The 17080-nt window shown below is 46.4% G+C and overlaps 1 protein-coding gene across 1 annotated transcript in view; it reads right to left on the bottom strand.

Annotated features, from left to right (window-relative positions):
- Nucleotides 1-17080, bottom strand: part of RP1L1 (RP1 like 1) — a 70432-nt gene that overhangs the window by 12980 nt on the left and 40372 nt on the right. Inside the window, exon 2 of the mRNA XM_068280040.1 lies at nucleotides 14221-14854. Within this exon, the coding sequence (XP_068136141.1) occupies nucleotides 14221-14835 (615 nt within the window). The 5' untranslated portion in view covers nucleotides 14836-14854. The remainder of the gene's footprint in view (nucleotides 1-14220; nucleotides 14855-17080) is intronic.

The raw sequence follows: 17080 nt of genomic DNA, 5'->3' as shown, positions 1-17080 counted from the left end.
TACACTGTGCCCAGGGCCGGATTTCTGGGAAGGTCACAGAGGCCACGGCCTAGGGCGATAAAAATCAGCAGGGCGCAGGACTTGGAGAGATAAGAGGTCACATGTCAAAGTAAATCACCTCTCCTGCTTTGCTTTGGTCTGCCTGAATTCCAGAGATCCCTGCATCTCTCTCACTTGTGCAAAGTGTGTGTTATGCCAGTCACTCAGCATCTGCTGTCGCCTGTATGATGAGAGGGGACAAACAATCTGCTGTGAGAAGAAAAATATATGGGCTCAAGTAGCAGAACTCTTGAGTTCCGATTAGTTTTTTTCATGCAGCACGCATTCACGGGCAGGAATTAGCAGCTCTCCCCTCTCCCTGACTGATGGTTTATTACTAGTAGGTCAGTGCTGTTAAAGACCTCAGATCTGTTAATTTTATGGCTTTTTTTTTCTCCTAGAGAATGACAACAACATTCTTTGTGTGAGTTTAACTCTTTCCTGGCTTTTTTTGCCAGCAAAGTACTGTGTTAGCCATCAATGAAAGTAGGATGTTTTGAAACAGAATGACAACTGTGTTACATTTATTTATATTTACAAAACAATCAATGCATCTCCTGCTGACTGTATATATAAAGCTGTGTGCCTAACATCTTGTATACAATAACAAAGTCTGAAGATGGCTCATTAACCAAAGTTTCACTGTTTTTCTTTTGGTTAGCCAATAAAAAGTGTTATTCTGATACAAAACTTCCTGCTGACTGATTTTAAGATCTGTCTTAAGTGCTAAATTGTCACTGTGTAAAGTGCACCTGAGCTTATGCTGGGTACACACAATGCAATTTTCTGACAGATTTACTGTCAGATCGACTATTTCCAACATGTCCGATCTGCTTTCCAATCAATTTTCTGAATGATTTTTCATAGAAGTGAACAGCAAATTGATCGAAAAATTGAAATCAGTTCAAACATGATGGAAATAATCGACCTGACAGTAAATCTGTCAGAAAATTGCATCATGTGTACCTAGCATTACACTACATATATGCCAGTGTGTGTAGTGTCGGATCCTTCTACTTACCTGTCTTCTGTTTTGGATGGGCTTCTCTGCATTGTGCTGCACTGTCCCCTATTTGTGGCTCTGACGGCAGCAAGTAGCACAGAGGACAAAGAAGCAGCGATGTCCACTGGGGCTCCCTGTGATTTTGCACTCCTGTATGCATGTGCACAGGAGCCGAGGGAGTGTTATGGGTATGTGTACTTGACAAGTGCTGCTCATACATGAGCATCATTTCTGAAGTATGCAAGCCCAGAACACTATCGCCTGCTGTGCATGCAGACAGGAGAGCAAAATTACATGGAGTGGATAGAGCATGCACTGCTTCTTTGTTGAACAGGGCAAAGCAGCAAAACAGAGGAGGGCCCATTCAAACTAGTCTGAATTGGACAGAATGGGGAGGGGGGGGGGGGCGGTTGGTGACAGCCGGCCTAGGGCGCTGGAAAGTACAAATCCGGCCCTGACTGTGCCTCACTTCCTTCCACATCTACAGTCTTGTGCCTGTCACACTTCCACTCAAATCTCTGCCACACTTCCTGTCACACCTCTAGTCATGTGCCTGTCACACTTCCTGCCACACTTCCACTCAAATCTCTGCTACACTTCCTGCCACACCTCTAGTCATGTGCCTGTCACACTTCCTGCCACACTTCCACTCAAATCTCTGCCACACTTCCTGTCACACGTCTAGCATGTGCCTATCACACTTCCTGCCACACTTCCACTCAAATCTCTGCCACACTTCCTGTCACACCTCTAGTCATGTGTCTGTCTCACATTCTGCCCCACTTCCACTCAAATCTCTGCCACACTTCCTGTCACACGTCTAGCATGTGCCTGTCACACTTCCTGCCATACTTCCACTCAAATCTCTGCCACACTTCCTGTCACACCTTTAGTCATGTGTCTGTCTCGCATTCTGCCCCACTTCCACTCAAATCTCTGCCACACTTCCTGTCACACCTCTAGCATGTGCCTGTCACACTTCCTGACACTAGGGATGGTCAGTGAGATGCAAATAATTTTGAGTTCATGCAGCATTATGCAAATGTGTATGCACATTTATGCAGCTTGAACATTAACCAATCAAATCCTGCTAAAGTAAAATGTGTTTGGTCCATTTTCAACCTGCATTCATTTGCATACAAAATTTGCATAATCCTGCAAACTCAAAATCATTTGCATCTCATTGACCATCCCTACCTGCATCACCTCTAGTCATGTGCCTGACACACTTCCTGCCAATACCTCCAATTACTTCTCTGCCACACTTCCTGCCACACCTGTAGTTTTGTGCCTGTCTCACATACTGTCACCCTTCCACTCACATCTCTGCCACACATCCTGTCACACCTGTAGTCATGTGCCTTTCAAACTTTATTCCATGCTTTCAATCACATTTGGGCAGCACCTCTAGTCACATCTCTGCCATACTTCCTGCCACACTTCCTGCCACGTCTTCCTTCCATGCTTTCAGTAGCATGCCACACTTCCTGCCACAATTCTAGTCACGTCCCTGTTACACATCCTGCCACACTTCCAGTCACATCTCTGCCATACCTCTAGGCTAGGAATAGATTGTTAAGGATTACCACTATTCAAAGCACATATAGAGGTGATCAGTACCACTACAGCACTAATAAAGAGCTAATGCAGCAACTGTAGGAAGGTTCCAAGGAGGCCCCTCAGATCCAGAGGCCCCAGTACGGCCACAGCCTCTGCATTCCTTATTATAATCAATAAAAAGAGATGATAGCACAGGCACTACAGTTCTCGGTGATAGTGCAATAAAGTGATTCTAAGATGGATGTTCTGAAGGATCGGGTTTCTTATACCATATTTTGCGTGCTCAAACCTGGTGAGTCAGACGGATTTTGCGAGTGCGCAAAGCCTCAGAGGACGCTCTAGTGAGCGAAACGATCGTCAGGCTGTCCACCGCTCCCACCTCACCCCACAGCTACTAGGAATCGGGTAGGAACTATATGCAAACAAACTGCTATGTGTTATATTGCAATACCCATATGAATAAAGCTATTTTATACCGCTGAGTTGCAAGTGCCAATCTATCTTCTTTGTGGCATTCCTTATTATTACGCTATTCTGAGATACAGTGGTATAGTTGAGAAGCTGTGGGCCCCGGTGCAATTTTTTCAATGGGGCCTTACAAGCACTCCGTACATAACAATTGATACTGTATACAATGAACAGAGGCGCCAAAAGTATAAGATTTGATTAACCTCCTGGGCGATAATCCCGAGCTGAGCTCGGGGTATATCGCGCAGGAGGATTTCTCAGGCCCTGGTGGGCCGATTTGCATAATTTTTGTTTTGTTACACGCAGCTAGCACTTTGCTAGCTGCGTGTAACTTCCGATCGCCGCTGCTCGCCGCCGATCCACCGCTACCCGCCGTGCCGCGCACCCCTCCTGGCCCCCCTGCGCAGCCTGGCCAATCAGTGCCAGGCAGCGCTGAGGGGTGGATCGGGACTCCCTCTGACGTCATGACGTCGGTGACGTCATCCCGCCCCGTCGCCATGGCGACCGGGGAAGCCCAGCTGGAAATCCCGTTCTGAACGGGATTTCCTGCTTACTCTGATCGCCGAAAGGCGATCGGAGTTGGTGGGGGGATGCCGCTGCGCAGCGGCTATCATGTAGCGAGCCCAGGGCTCGCTACATGATTTTAAAAAATTTAAAATTAAAAAAAAAAGTGCTGCGCCCCCTCCTGGGCGATGCAATTGTATCGCCCAGAGGGTTAAATGAGCTTAAAGGGACACTTAAGTCAAACAAAAAAAAATGAGTTTTACTCACCTGGGGCTTCCAATAGCCCCCTGCAGCTGTCCGGTGCCCTCGCCGTCTCCCTCCGATCCTCCTGGCCCCGCCGTCAGCCACTTCCTGTTTCGGTGACAGGAGCTGACAGGCAGGGGACGCGAGTGATTCTTCGCGTTCCTGGCCACAATAGCGCCATCTATGCTGCTATAGCATATATCATATACCACATAGCAGCATAGAGGGTGCTGATGTGTCTGGGAACGCGAAGAATCACTCGCGTCCCCAGCCTGTCAGCTCCTGTCACCGAAACAGGAAGTGGCTGACGGCGGGGCCAGGAGGATCGGAGGGAGACGGCGAGGGCACTGGACAGCTGCAGGGGGCTATTGGAAGCCCCAGGTGAGTAAAACTCATTTTTTTTTTGTTTGACTTAAGTGTCCCTTTAAGCTCATTTAACCCTCTGGGCGATACAATTGCATCGCCCAGGAGGGGGCGCAGCACTTTTTTTAAAAAATTTTATTTTTTAAAATCATGCCAGGAGGATCGGAGGGAGACGGTGAGGGCACCGGACAGCTGCAGGGGGCTATTGGAAGCCCTAGGTGAGTAAAACTCATTTTTTTTGTTTGACTTAAGTGTCCCTTTAAAAACAAACTTAAATGGCAAGATTGAAGGAGGAAGTGGTGGTCTTACCTCCCTCAAGCAGACACGACAACGACTGCGATTCAGACAGTCAAACACATTTATTAGGAACTCCAAAAAGAGTCTGCCTTGACAGAGGCGCTTAATTCGAATCCTTGTGCAGATTGTTTGATACTCCTCCCTATATTGCCTGATGAAGCGGGGTTGAACCTGCGAAACGCGTCGCATTTCTTTTTGGAGTTCCTAATAAATGTGTTTGACTGTCTGAATCGCAGTCGTTGTCGTGTCTGCTTGAGGGAGGTAAGACCACCACTTCCTCCTTCAATTTTGCCATTTAAAATGGTTTTTAAGCTCATTTAATGTAATCTTATACTTTTGGCGCCTCTGTTCATTGTATACAATTTCGAGTTCACACTTGGTGGAGGGTTGCTACCCTTTCTTCCTGTCTACAGAGAGCCACTTCTTAGAGCTAGTCCACACTAGGTCCGGAAACGTATCCGTGGCTGCGTTTTTCAAACCGGATGAAAAACGGAGTCCCGGATACTAATGTTGAAAATAGCAGCCAGCCTCACCCAAGTAAAAAACGGATCCGTCTGCGTTTGCGGGGATCCGTTTTCAAAACCTGAACGGAAGGTCCGGATCTGCTGCATTTTCACGCAACGGATCAGGACCACGGATACACGCAGGGGGTAGTGAAAGCAATGAGAAAACGCATCTCCAGCTCCACAGGCAAAAAAACGGATGTTAAAACGGATAGCCTGAGCTTTATGATTGGCCCAAAAAAATCCTCCCACTGCTTCCTAATGATGGAGACGTTTTCTGTCAGGGAAAAACCTGAACGGAAACTGATGCAAAACTGATGCACTTTCATCAGTTTGCAGTACGGTGGGTACTTCCCCTGATCCGGACTGCAGTGTCCGTCCTGCAACTGTGTCTAGTGTGGACCAGCTCTTAATCCTGAGTGGGTTCAGGACAATCTCCCCACCTGCCTTTACAGTGGTTGCCTGCTGGTGACCCTGACTTGTGAGTATTTAGCAATACAAACTTATTGCCACCTTGTCCAGTACGAATTACACCATTGGGGCTCTTGGTGTTCCCTGTTTTTATAACAATTGATATGGCGCACCAATACCTGCCAAGGACAACCATAGTGTCAAAAAGGGGATGGGAAACAGTTTGTTAAAGATTAGATTAATACTATTCAAAGCATCTACAGAAGTGAATATCATCAGCACAGGACCAATAAAGAGCGAATAATGTGGTTGAAAGTGGGCCCCTCGGGCCTCTTTGGCCCAAGAGCCCCGATGCGGTCGCAACCTCTGCACCACCTATTGCTACACCACTGCTGAGAGACCTAAACAGTAAGATAACTTTCTTGGTAAAGTTTGTTGTGTTTTGTCTAGTTTGGGGCATCTTGGGACAAGGTCACTCAGGGCCCTGGTTAGAAAGCGAGAAGACTCATCGCGAATATAAATAATTCAGCAGCAGCTCTATAAATGCCACCAGGGCAAACCCTGACGGAACAAAGCCTGATTAAAAGTTAATTAACTTTAATCTGTTAATGCAATGGTAAGTATTCAAAGTGCCTCTAAACTGCAAGCTCAGAGCTGGCATGCCTGCACTGAATTCTGGGATACGCTTCTAATAGTGACAGGTGCAGCATGCTGTGCATAAGTATCAGGTGCCTAGGCATGCTTCCACATTTATGCAAATGCTAACTGTGGTGGCATACATCAAGTAAGGGCGCAAGGAAAAAAGGGCGTGGGGTGTAGCTGAAGTTTTTAAATATTGTCTAAAACAATATTTTTATCATACCTTTACCTTTTTCTGAGATAGAATAATAAATATGTTCAAATAAAAGTATTAAAATTGCTAAATATCGTCTATAACAATGAAAATGAATATAAATATTTACAGTCGTAATAAACATCGTAAAACATTTATTTATTTATTGTATTAATAAAGCGCAAACTTATTACGCAGTGCTGGACATTAATTAAGGTTACAGACAATATTTAGGGGTGACTTCTTTCCATGAATGAACTGGGCTTCTCTCAAGCCATCAACCTCCATACCCACAAAAAAGGACACACTTTGGACCTCATTTTCCATTCGGAAGTTCTAATATCCAATGTGAAAATTGATCCAGTAGCTTGGTCAGACCACCACATGGTCCACTTCTCCTTTACAGCACCGGCTACAAAACACCAAGTGAAAGAACTAATAAAACATCGTTCCTTGAAATGTTTGTCAACTCAACACCTTCAGAACAATCTCAATGTAGACGGACTGACAGATCACCACTTAGGTCTTGAATTCATGGTCCTTACAGATAACCTGTAACAAAAAAAAGTTCCCTGGGTGGTACTCACCTCGGTAGGGGGAAGCCTCAGGATCCCAATGAGGCTTTTCCCTCCGTTGTAGCTGCAGGCAATCCAGCGCTGGCTCCCCGCAAGTGTCCTGGAATCCTCTCTCAACAAGGCTGACAAGCGCTGATAAGAGCTGATTTATTTACCTTTCCTGGCTCCAGTGGGGGCGCTGTTGCGGCTCTCCGCACGGAGATAGGCGAAAATAGCTGATCTCTGTTGGGTCCGCTCTTGCGCCTGTGCAGTAGAGCAGCCTGACAGCGAACGGCTATTTCCACCTATCTCTGAGCGGAGAGCCGATACTGCGCCTGCACTAGAGCCGGGAAGGTAAATATTTACATCCCTGCCGTTCTGGGAGTTTTTTCGCCGCTGCTGTGGGACCGAGGAGGACAGGGGAAGCCTCGATCGGATCCAGAGGCTTCCCCCACCCGAGGTGAGTACCCCCCAGGGGAGCTTTTTCTCATTAAAGGATTTCTTGAAATATAACCACAATGTCTCAGCCGCTTTTTACTCCATAGCTCCCCTAAAGATTAAACGTTCCCCACCATTACATCACACTCGCTGGTTTGACAACTCTGTAAAGGAACTAAAGAAACAGGGACGCAGGCTGGAACGACAGTCCCCTGAAGACAAACTTTCCCTAATTGCTCACCTGAAAAAATATCAAACGCTGATCAACAAAAAGAAGTCCTTATTACTGTCTCACGAGATTGCAAATGCAGCCAACAGACCTGCCCAACTTTTCCACACGGTTGACAATCTCTGCAATCCATCTTGCCGGAAATCCAGCATCAGACCTTCACAGGAACTGTGCGAGAAATGTGCTCACTTCTTCTCAGACAAAGTCTCCTCCATACGATCTGGCACTTAAATTCACAGCCCCGAAACCTATGCAGAGCCAAATAATGGATGCCAAAATAGCCTACCACCATGGTCTTATTTCAAGGTAATCACTAAAAAAGACATCTTGGATATCCTCTCAAACCTTTGCCAGACTACCTGCGATCTGGTCCCTGGCTCCACTAAGTTCATGTTGAAATGCCCTGAGCTATTTACACCGGCATTCCACTAAATAGTCAACGGTTCCTTACAAGAAAGGTGGTTTCCTCTTGTCTGAAAGAAGCAATCGTCATACCACTACTCAAGAAACCATCCTTAGACCCAGATGCTCTAAACAGCTACAGACCTGTCCAGGCCTGGATTTACCATAAGGCACTGTAGGCTCATGCCTATATGCGCCTGATGATGGAAAGGCAGCTCACTCCCCTTCCCAAGTGCCTCCCTCCCTCCTTCCCTATGCAGAGTCCCGAGCAGAGTGTAAATAAGATATCACTAACCCAGCTCTCAGTATTCTACTGATGAGATCTCCCCTCAGTCAGGGGCACTATTAGCTACTGTACTTAAAGGAATACTATCGATGTATGCATTTATTTTTAAATGCTGTATGTTGTAGCACACATTAGGGCAAGTAATAGGAGCAATTTGATTCCTCACACAGCTGTTCCTCTCAGCTGTAAAATCCTCAGTCAGTTTTGGGGTCAGTGTTGGATACAAAATGTATCTAATACTGAGCTCCCAGAGGGCTAGACCATATCTCTGCACAGGGGAGTTGCTATCAACTCCTCAGTTTATAGTTTAATTATCACCTTACTGAAAGAATCTTATTGATATGGTGGTAAGGGGTTAAAGATTCTAGCAATGTGTGTTTATTATCTTTGCTTCTCTTGACTGATAAAGATACTAACAATGCTAATTGTAGACAGTGGTCTGCCCCTCTCAGCAGCTTGTAAAGTGGATGCAGCCTGGAGTGAATCACCTCAAGCAGGCAGCCAGTCTGAGTGTAAACACAGACTGGTGGTATAGCTAGTTATATTCCAGCAATATTCCAGCTCATTTAGTTACCTGTTACCACCTCAGATCAGCCTATTTCTCCTCATGTCTGCTGCATGCTGTGAGTGACACAGTGACATATATTTGTGAGCTGTGTGACAGAGTAACCAAGCAGCTCAGGGTGACCCAAACTACTATGAGCTGTGTGAGAAATGAATTTTTAAGCAGGGATAGCGAGAGAGAGACCTGGGTGAATAAATAAAGTGCCCCTAGCACTAGTGGTAATGTGTACACTAATATAGAGTATTAAAAAAAAAAGTCTTTTCAATCGATAGTATTCCTTTAATACTGAGGGTACCTCTGGCTACCTAATGCTAAGGGACACCTGTAGCTATGATGAACTGGGGAAGCCATGGAGAACTGACAGCTGGGCCAGCCAGCACAGTTGTGGTGCGGTTCTGCAGGCGGTGTGTAGGTTCATGGAGGGCAAAGTCCAGGGCGCCAGGACATCTGTGCCTGTAGGCTTCTGTGATGTAAATCCAGGCCTGGACCTGTCTCAAACCTCTCCTTTCCGGGCAAAGTTATTGCCCCTCTGCTCCGCAATTTGCTCTCAGTGGATAGGGCGGAAGACGGAGCAGAGCAACAGAGATTGATTGCCGAAGAGCCGTTTGGAACGAGCTGGCTCTTTGGGAGCTGATGATGGAGACGCAGCCTAGTGATGGAAATTCCGGCTCTTTAGAAAGCATTAGCTCTTCTGGCTTGGTCGCTCGGCTCTCTTGAAAGAGCCGGCTCGTTCAGCTCCCAAACGGCTCTTCACTACCCGGACATTTCTAAAACCCGCCAGGATGCCCCGGACAGGTCGGGAAAAGTGGACCTGTCCTTGCAAAAGAGGACACCTGGTCACCCTAGTACTGGGTCAGGTGTTTGTGAACCAGAAGCTCACGGAGTTTGAGGCAAAGGGTAGAAGGGGAATAGAGTGGTAGTTGGAGGGTAGTGAGGGGTTGAGGGAGTGTCTCTTGAGCAGGGGCAGTACAGTGGCCTGCTTGAAGTCTGAGGGGAAGGTGCCTGTGGATAAGGAGAGGTTAAATAGGGCAGTGAGGACTGGGGCCAAATCCGGGAAGTGATGATGGAGTAAGTCAGAAGGGATGGGGTCAAGAGGGGAGGTAGTGGTATAGGAAGTCTGCAGTAGGTGGTTGACTTCCTCAGTGGTAGTAGGAGTGAAGCAGGTGAGGGGAGGATAAGGTGGAGGAGCTGGATGGAAGGGGTGGGAGGTGAGGATTGAAGGCTGGATATTTCCTGACAAATGGAGACCATTTTGTTGGTGAAGTGGGTGGCTAAATCTGTGGCAGAAAGGGTGCAAATGTAGGGTGGGGGAGTGCTTTTAAGCAGGGAGTTGAAAGTGGCAAAGAGATAGCAGGGGGTTGGAAGCTTGTGCTCCGATGAGCTTGGTGAAGTATTCCTGCATTGCATCAGCAAGGGCAGTATGCAGAAATGCAGCAGGCTAGCCTTGTACTGTAAGAAATCCTGGTTGAGTCAAGTTTTCCTTCATTTCAGTTCAGTGGCACGTTACCCTTTGGAGATTGCGTGTATGGGTGGTGTGCCAAGGCTGGGGGTTAGGGGGCGGTTGCGGCAGAATATTGGGGGAGCAGCTTCCTCTAGGGCCGATGAGAGGGTTTGATGATACTGAGCTGCAGCAAGATTAGGACATGTTTGGGTGGGGAGAAAGGAGGAGAGGGCATGGAGGGGGTCGATTAGGACACTAGGGTTGAGCCGATGTACTGTAGGTCTCGCTGCCATCGACCAGGTGGGTGGGTTGGTAGTTGGGAGATGCCTTCCGTGAGGCGGTTTAAGGTGAGAAGGTGGTGGTCTGAGGGTGGGAAGGGTGCGAAGTCAAGGTCTGTAATGGTGGTGGATTTAGTGAGTATAAAATCGAGAGTGTGTCCTGCAGTGTGGGTGGGGGTGTTGGTATGTTTTACTAGGCCAAGGGAGTTGGCCATGGTGAGTGGCACTCACATGTCGGGTCAAAAGGAGGTCATAGGTGTTCATGTCGCCATAGAAATGTCAGCACGGTAACAAGAAAAAATATATTTTAGCATGGAACCCAAAAATGTTGTGGCTCAGAGGGTGTTGTGCGTCGCCATGGTGATGCACAGGGGGAGGTTGGGAAAGGTATTAGGGACATGTGTCCACGTCATGCTGCAAGGGGCCAAGAACAGCTAAGATTGGTTCGGCTTTTAATGAAATGCCAAACACGTCAATCCGCAAGAGGCCATCCACGTCATTCCACTGGGAGGCGGTAATGACGTGGCGCCCCACACACGAGAGTCTCCATGGAGATACGGATGTCTTGGCTGCTGAGCTGTCTCTTAGTGAGGAATCAGCTCAGGGAACACTTTCTCACATAAAACTGACAGGATAACCGGATAATGTTGGGAATAATGACAGAATAAAATATACAGAATAAGAATGATAATAATAATAGTGCCAATAAAATTAATTATGGATAATAAATCATAAATCAATGGAATTATATAATGATAATAATAAATGAGGAAGAAAGAAAACAAAGATAAAAAATACCCCCTTCAATCACCATGGCAACGCCACAATGCCCACTGAGCCAAACTATGTTTGGGCTCCCGGCAAAAACACGAGCTTACATGCACCATTTTTTGCATTACCGCACCAAGGTATCTATAGTGACGTATGTGTGCCAGTGACTCCCCTAACGAAGGCGTGGATACGCTGAAATGTGTTGTGATGTCACTGGCACATGGAAGTCCGACTGGGAAGCCCGCATCCAGCCCTCAACCATTTGGATCCCTAAAGGTGGCCACTAATGATCTAATTTGTAGCGAAAAATCGTTCCATCGATCTGATAATTCTGATCGGAAGTACAATCGTTTACTACACCATCAACAAACCAATCTTTGCTTTCTATCCATCACAATCGACAAGAAAATCTAAAAGTTAAAAAAAAGACCAATTTTATTAAAAATAAAATAAAAAATGTATTAAAAAAAAACCAAAACTGGCAGCAGTGATCAGAGCCTACTAACAGAAAGCTCTATTGGTGGGCAGAAAAGGGGGCAGGGAATCATTTGTGTGCTAATTTGTGTGGCTCTGCAGCGAGCTATTAAAGCTGCAATGTGCTGAATTGCAAAAAAATAGCTTGGTTTACTAGGGGGTGTAACTTGTAAGCCTACGGTCCTCAAGTGGTTTTATTTGTGTGTCTTGTAGAAGTAAAAACGTTATCACCCTATGGAGCGCTTCTCCTTTCCTTTTGTCTATTAGATATCTTTGCCTGGGTGGTGGAGAAGCTATGCTTTGCTTTTTGCAAGAAAATAAATCGACATTTACAAATTCCTTCATCACCCTACAGCTAAGGAACTACTGATCATTATGACATGAAAATTTCACTTGGGACAACCTCTGCCCACGATATTTTGCTAAAAACATAGTGGACTGGCCAGGGGGGAAGGGGGGCAATCTCCCCCCAGGCCTCCTTTCATTTAGTGATTTAGGGCCAGTCCAGTGTCTGGTATATTCAGGTTTGTTGTTATAAGGCAATGTGAAACTCAAGGCTAGCTGAAAAGTGCAATTAGAGGGCAGGCAAGCTGGTAAATATACACAGCATGATGCAGAGCTTGCCTGGAGGGTCCGTGGGCAAACATCTGTCTTGTTTCTCCCCATTGTTCTAATGACTGCATGTGTGGACAAGGCTTTAAACAAGTTGAAACGTTTTTGACAGTCCCTAGACTCCAGGAGAGCTGCTTTCTGACTTGTGTAAGAGACTGGCAGGGACAGGAGTCATATTATAGGCAAGTAGCCTCTGTGTGATGTGAGACTGCAATACAGCTCTGCTCTATCTCAGGCTATTCTCAGTCTCTCTCCACTCCTCCTCTCTCTGGGCTAGTGCACGCCAAAATCACAATAGCAATCGCTAGCAATTTGCAAGTGCGATTTTGTGAAGCGATTTTCAGAGCGATTTTTGAATGAATCGCTCCAAAAAATTCTACATGCAGTGTGTTTGTGATTTTTAAAAAATCACAATGCTGCTGTGAGAACACTGTCATAGGGTAACATTAGCCAAGCGCTTTTCAAATCACTGTCGATTTGAAAATCGCTCAGAAGCCCTCTTGGTGTGCACCAGCCCTCCCTCATTCACCTTTGTTTCCCTGTTCCCCTAGTGCTGGGTGGCTGTGTCTTCTTCTTATACAGGAAAGCTAAATAAAAGTGCAATCCTGGTGAGGCAAATTATTGATATTATTATTATTTAGTATTTATATAGCGCCACCATCTTCCGCAGCGCTGTACAGAACATATTGTCTTGTCACTTAACCATTTTCTTCCTTCTCTTTCAGCTCTTCTCTCCTCACAGTTTCTCCCCTTCTCTGCATAAGGTCTCAGACACGCTATAAGCGCTTTTCTGAGCGATTTTACCGTAATCATGATTGTACCATGATTTTAATGTAAGTCAATGGAAGCCATTTTTAAAAAGCTCTCAGAAAGTTCTGATGGCTAAAAAGTGCTCATAAAAGCGCTTATAGTGTGTCTGAGCCCCTAGTATTTGTATGCTGCGGGTAAGTTGGGCGCCAGGAGGGCTGAATGACGGCTCTTCCTGCTGCCCCTAAACTCCCTGGCGGTGTTAAATACTATTCCCCTTCCGAGTCGTTGCAACTCTGCTTTGCTTTCTTTCTCCTCTCTCTAATCTTGTTATTAGAAACCATAATCTAAAGCTGGCCATACATGCATCAATTGTTACGAACAGATTCTTTCACTATGATCGAATCATTATGGCTTTTCCACCTGTCAGTACCGAGTATGGATGTGGCCTATAGGGTTTCACACTATAGTGAAGTAGGTCGTGGGCAGGCAGTGATTCACTGACACTGACCAGTGTGACCACCAATAAAAAGCAGGTAAGCAAAGCATGGATTTTGGGGGGGAGTGAAAACAGTGATGGAAGGAGGGATACCGAAACTTTGGAAATTAGCATTAACGAGGCAGGGATCATGGTGCCAGCAGGGAGATCAGTAAGGATGTGTCTGGTAATGGGGGAGGAGATATCCGAGGTGGAAGAGGGGCATATTCGAGGGATTAGTAGAGATGGTGGCGAAGGGGAGGACAAAAGTGTGTGGGGGGAGGAATGAGCTTTGGGGAATTAAAGTGGCCATACATCTGTTGACTTAATAGTCGATCGACCATCCGTTTTGATATTATCGAATCAGATAAACATTTTGGGTGGAAATTGGTTGAATGTATCAATCTGAGATGTTGGGAAATCTCAGGCCAATGTGGTTGTCAGGTGCGATAATCACGGCATGCGATAACCACGAATGATAGACATGACATAAACCCTGGCCGTTGTCCCTCAAATGTATTATGTGCACCCTTTGCCTGTATTTCCGCATTGGCACTCCACGTGACTACTGGCATACACGACGTGGGGTGCCTGTGTGACGTCATTTGGGCTGGGGCTGCCTCTGGTTTGTGTTTTCCCCCAGGCCAAAAGGTCCCAGTCCTCCCCTGCCAATGACCATCTCTGCCCACATTGTTAATCTGCATTCTGTGATGATGACTTACCCTCTTGCCATCCATCGTGTAGATCCTGCGCACAGTGAAGTGCAGGAGGTCCGAAGCATCCTCCAGGAAAGTTTTGAAGTTCCGGGCGTTCCGTCGGTTCAGAAGGATGGATCGTCTCACGGTCGGGTCTCCATTCTTCACCAGGACGATCTTCTTCCGGAGTTTCGGCACCTGCTGAAAATGGGTTGCAGAATACTCCTCCTCCGCCTCATCCTGTTGGCCTTGCTTTCGAGCGCTCACCGGGCGACTGACCCTATGAGCGCCCGCTTTACGCCCGGTTATGGGCTGCACATATTTCTTATCGGAACAGATGTAGCTTCCACCATCCTGAAGTTGGTCCAGTCTGTTTATACAGTGCGTCCCCCGGGGGGTGGTGATCGTCCGGACCCCAAAAGGCAGAGGGACTCTGTTGGAGAGATCGTCCATGAGGGCACTAAAACTCTTAAAACTACGCCGATTAATGGCCAACTTTACTCCACTGAACTGAGGGTCTCCGCTCTTGTAGAAGGTGATCTTCTTAGCAGGGGGCACCTCAGAAACAGCATGAGGCCGACTCACAGGTGGGAAAGGCCGACCGGGACTCGGTGGAAACCCGTCCGCTGTGACAGAGTTCATTCTGGATGGTTATTGTGCACTGAAATGATAAAAAATGAATGTATAATCAATATAATAATATGATACTTCAAAGCTTTTTAAAGAAACAAGTTAAAAAGAGACAAGGGGGGGGGGGGGGGGTAAAAGAATTCATACTTACCTGGGAATTCCTCCAGCCCCATGCCCACCGTTGCCTCCCTAGCCATCCTCTCCGGGTGCCTCTGTTCGCCCACTATCAGCCCTGGTAATCCTCCTTCAGTCTGGTCAATCGGGCTGTTCTGCGCATCCACGGTGCATTCCAGTGGCGTAGCTAAGGGGCTGTGGGCCCCGATGCAAGTTTTGTAATGGGGCCCCCTTAGCACTCTATACATAACAATTGATACGGCACACCAAAACCTGCCAATGGCAACTACAGCATTAGAGGTGAAAGAAGGGGATGGGGAGCAGCTTGTTAATGATTACCACTATTCAAAGTATCTATAGAAGTGATTATTATGAGCACAGGACCAATAGAGAGCTAATACTGCAGTTGAGGGAGGGCCCTTCGGGGCCCCTCTGGCCCAAGGGCCCCGATGCGGCCGCTACCTCTGCAACCCCTATTGCTACGCTCCTGGTGCATTCACATCGCCGGGGGTGTTCTGTGCCTGCGCAGGTAGAACCGCACAGGTGCAGAATGCTCCCAGTGACATGAATGCGGCAGGTGCATGGTGTGGCAGCATGGTGGCGTAGTGGTTAGTGCTCTTGCCTTGCATTGCTGGGTCCCTGGTTCAAATCCCAGCCAGGTCAACCTCTGCAATGAGTTTGTATGTTCTCTCTGTGTTTGTGTGGGTTTCTTGTGGGCACTCTGGTTTCCTCCCACAAATATACAAATCAGGTATTTGGCTTCCCCTAAAATTGGCCCTAGGCTAAAATATACATACATAGACATATATGACTATGGCAGGGATTCGATTGTGAGCTCCTTTGAGGGACAGTTAGTGACAAGACTATATATATACTCTGTACAGTGCTGTGGAAGATGTCGGCGCTATATAAATAATAATAGATATGTATTTACCTTTTGCAATTAGAGAGGACAGAAGCATAGAGAATTCTAGGACTCTGGGATTCTTGATGAAACAGATTCTGTACTATACACACCCTGCAGAAGCAGACTGGACTATGAGAGAACTGTGGGAATTTGGCTGACAAGTTCAGGCATGCATTTAATGAAGGCGTTGGGAAATTTGGGCTCAGGGAAAAGCCAAAAAACGGCCCACCCTGATCCTGCAAAAAGTCTTGATGGTGTTAATTACTATTCTTCCTCCAGGCCGCCATGGATAGTGGGGAAAATACATAATTCGGCTTCCAGCTATTGCTGGCGGCCAAATTAGGCTGTTTTTATAGTAATTTTGACGGCGCCCAAATTACTGGCTGAGTGCTGCTATTGCCGTAGTTCATATTATGGCAGCACCGGCTGCACCCAAATATCCAGCGCTGTCTTTTCCTGACTCGCCAGTTCAGCCCCAGCAGGTGAAGAGCTCAGGCTTATACTACCTGCAGCCTCATCCTCCAGTGATGTAATGACAACTGCGCTATCCCAACAGGACATGACACAGAACTACGAGGCTTACCAGGGATTAGCATGACACAGGGCGGTATTAGAGAGCCCAGGAAGGTGACAGCGTGGTTGCAGCAAATCCCAGGGCTGTAGTTCTGTCTATCTATCTATCTATCTATCTATCTATCTATACACACACATTCATAGATATTTATAATTTGGGATTTATAGCACACACATTTTGTGCAACTACAGAAAAGTGTTAGCCTTTTTTGCAAGTGTTTGATGCTACAAAAGTGAAAATACAACATATGACATTAAAGGATACCCGAACTGACATGTGACATGATGAGATAGACATGTGTATGTACAGTGCCAACCACACAAATAATCATGCTGTGTTGCTTTTCTTTCTTTCTCTGCCTGAAAGAGTTAAATATCAGATATGTAAGTGGATGACTCAGTCCTGACTCAGACAGGAAGTGACTACAGTGTGACCCTCACTGATAAAAAATTCCAACTATAATACACTTTCCTAGCAGAAAATGGCTTCTGAGAGCAGGAAAGAGATAAAAAGGGTCAATAGTTCATAGATTTTAGCTCTGGCATACTTCAATGAATGTGTCATTGAGCAAAAACAATAAAACAGTTAAAACTAGAAGAGTAGATGTAAACATAAAATAAAACGGTGGAATATCTTAAAAAGTCATTTTTAGGAGAAGGAAG

Source organism: Hyperolius riggenbachi, chromosome 4 (assembly GCF_040937935.1).
Source record: "Hyperolius riggenbachi isolate aHypRig1 chromosome 4, aHypRig1.pri, whole genome shotgun sequence".
In the NCBI taxonomy this organism is placed as follows: Eukaryota; Metazoa; Chordata; class Amphibia; order Anura; family Hyperoliidae; genus Hyperolius; species Hyperolius riggenbachi.
The sequence above is the reverse complement of the archived record's forward strand: the minus strand, read 5'-3'. Positions and strand labels throughout refer to the sequence as shown.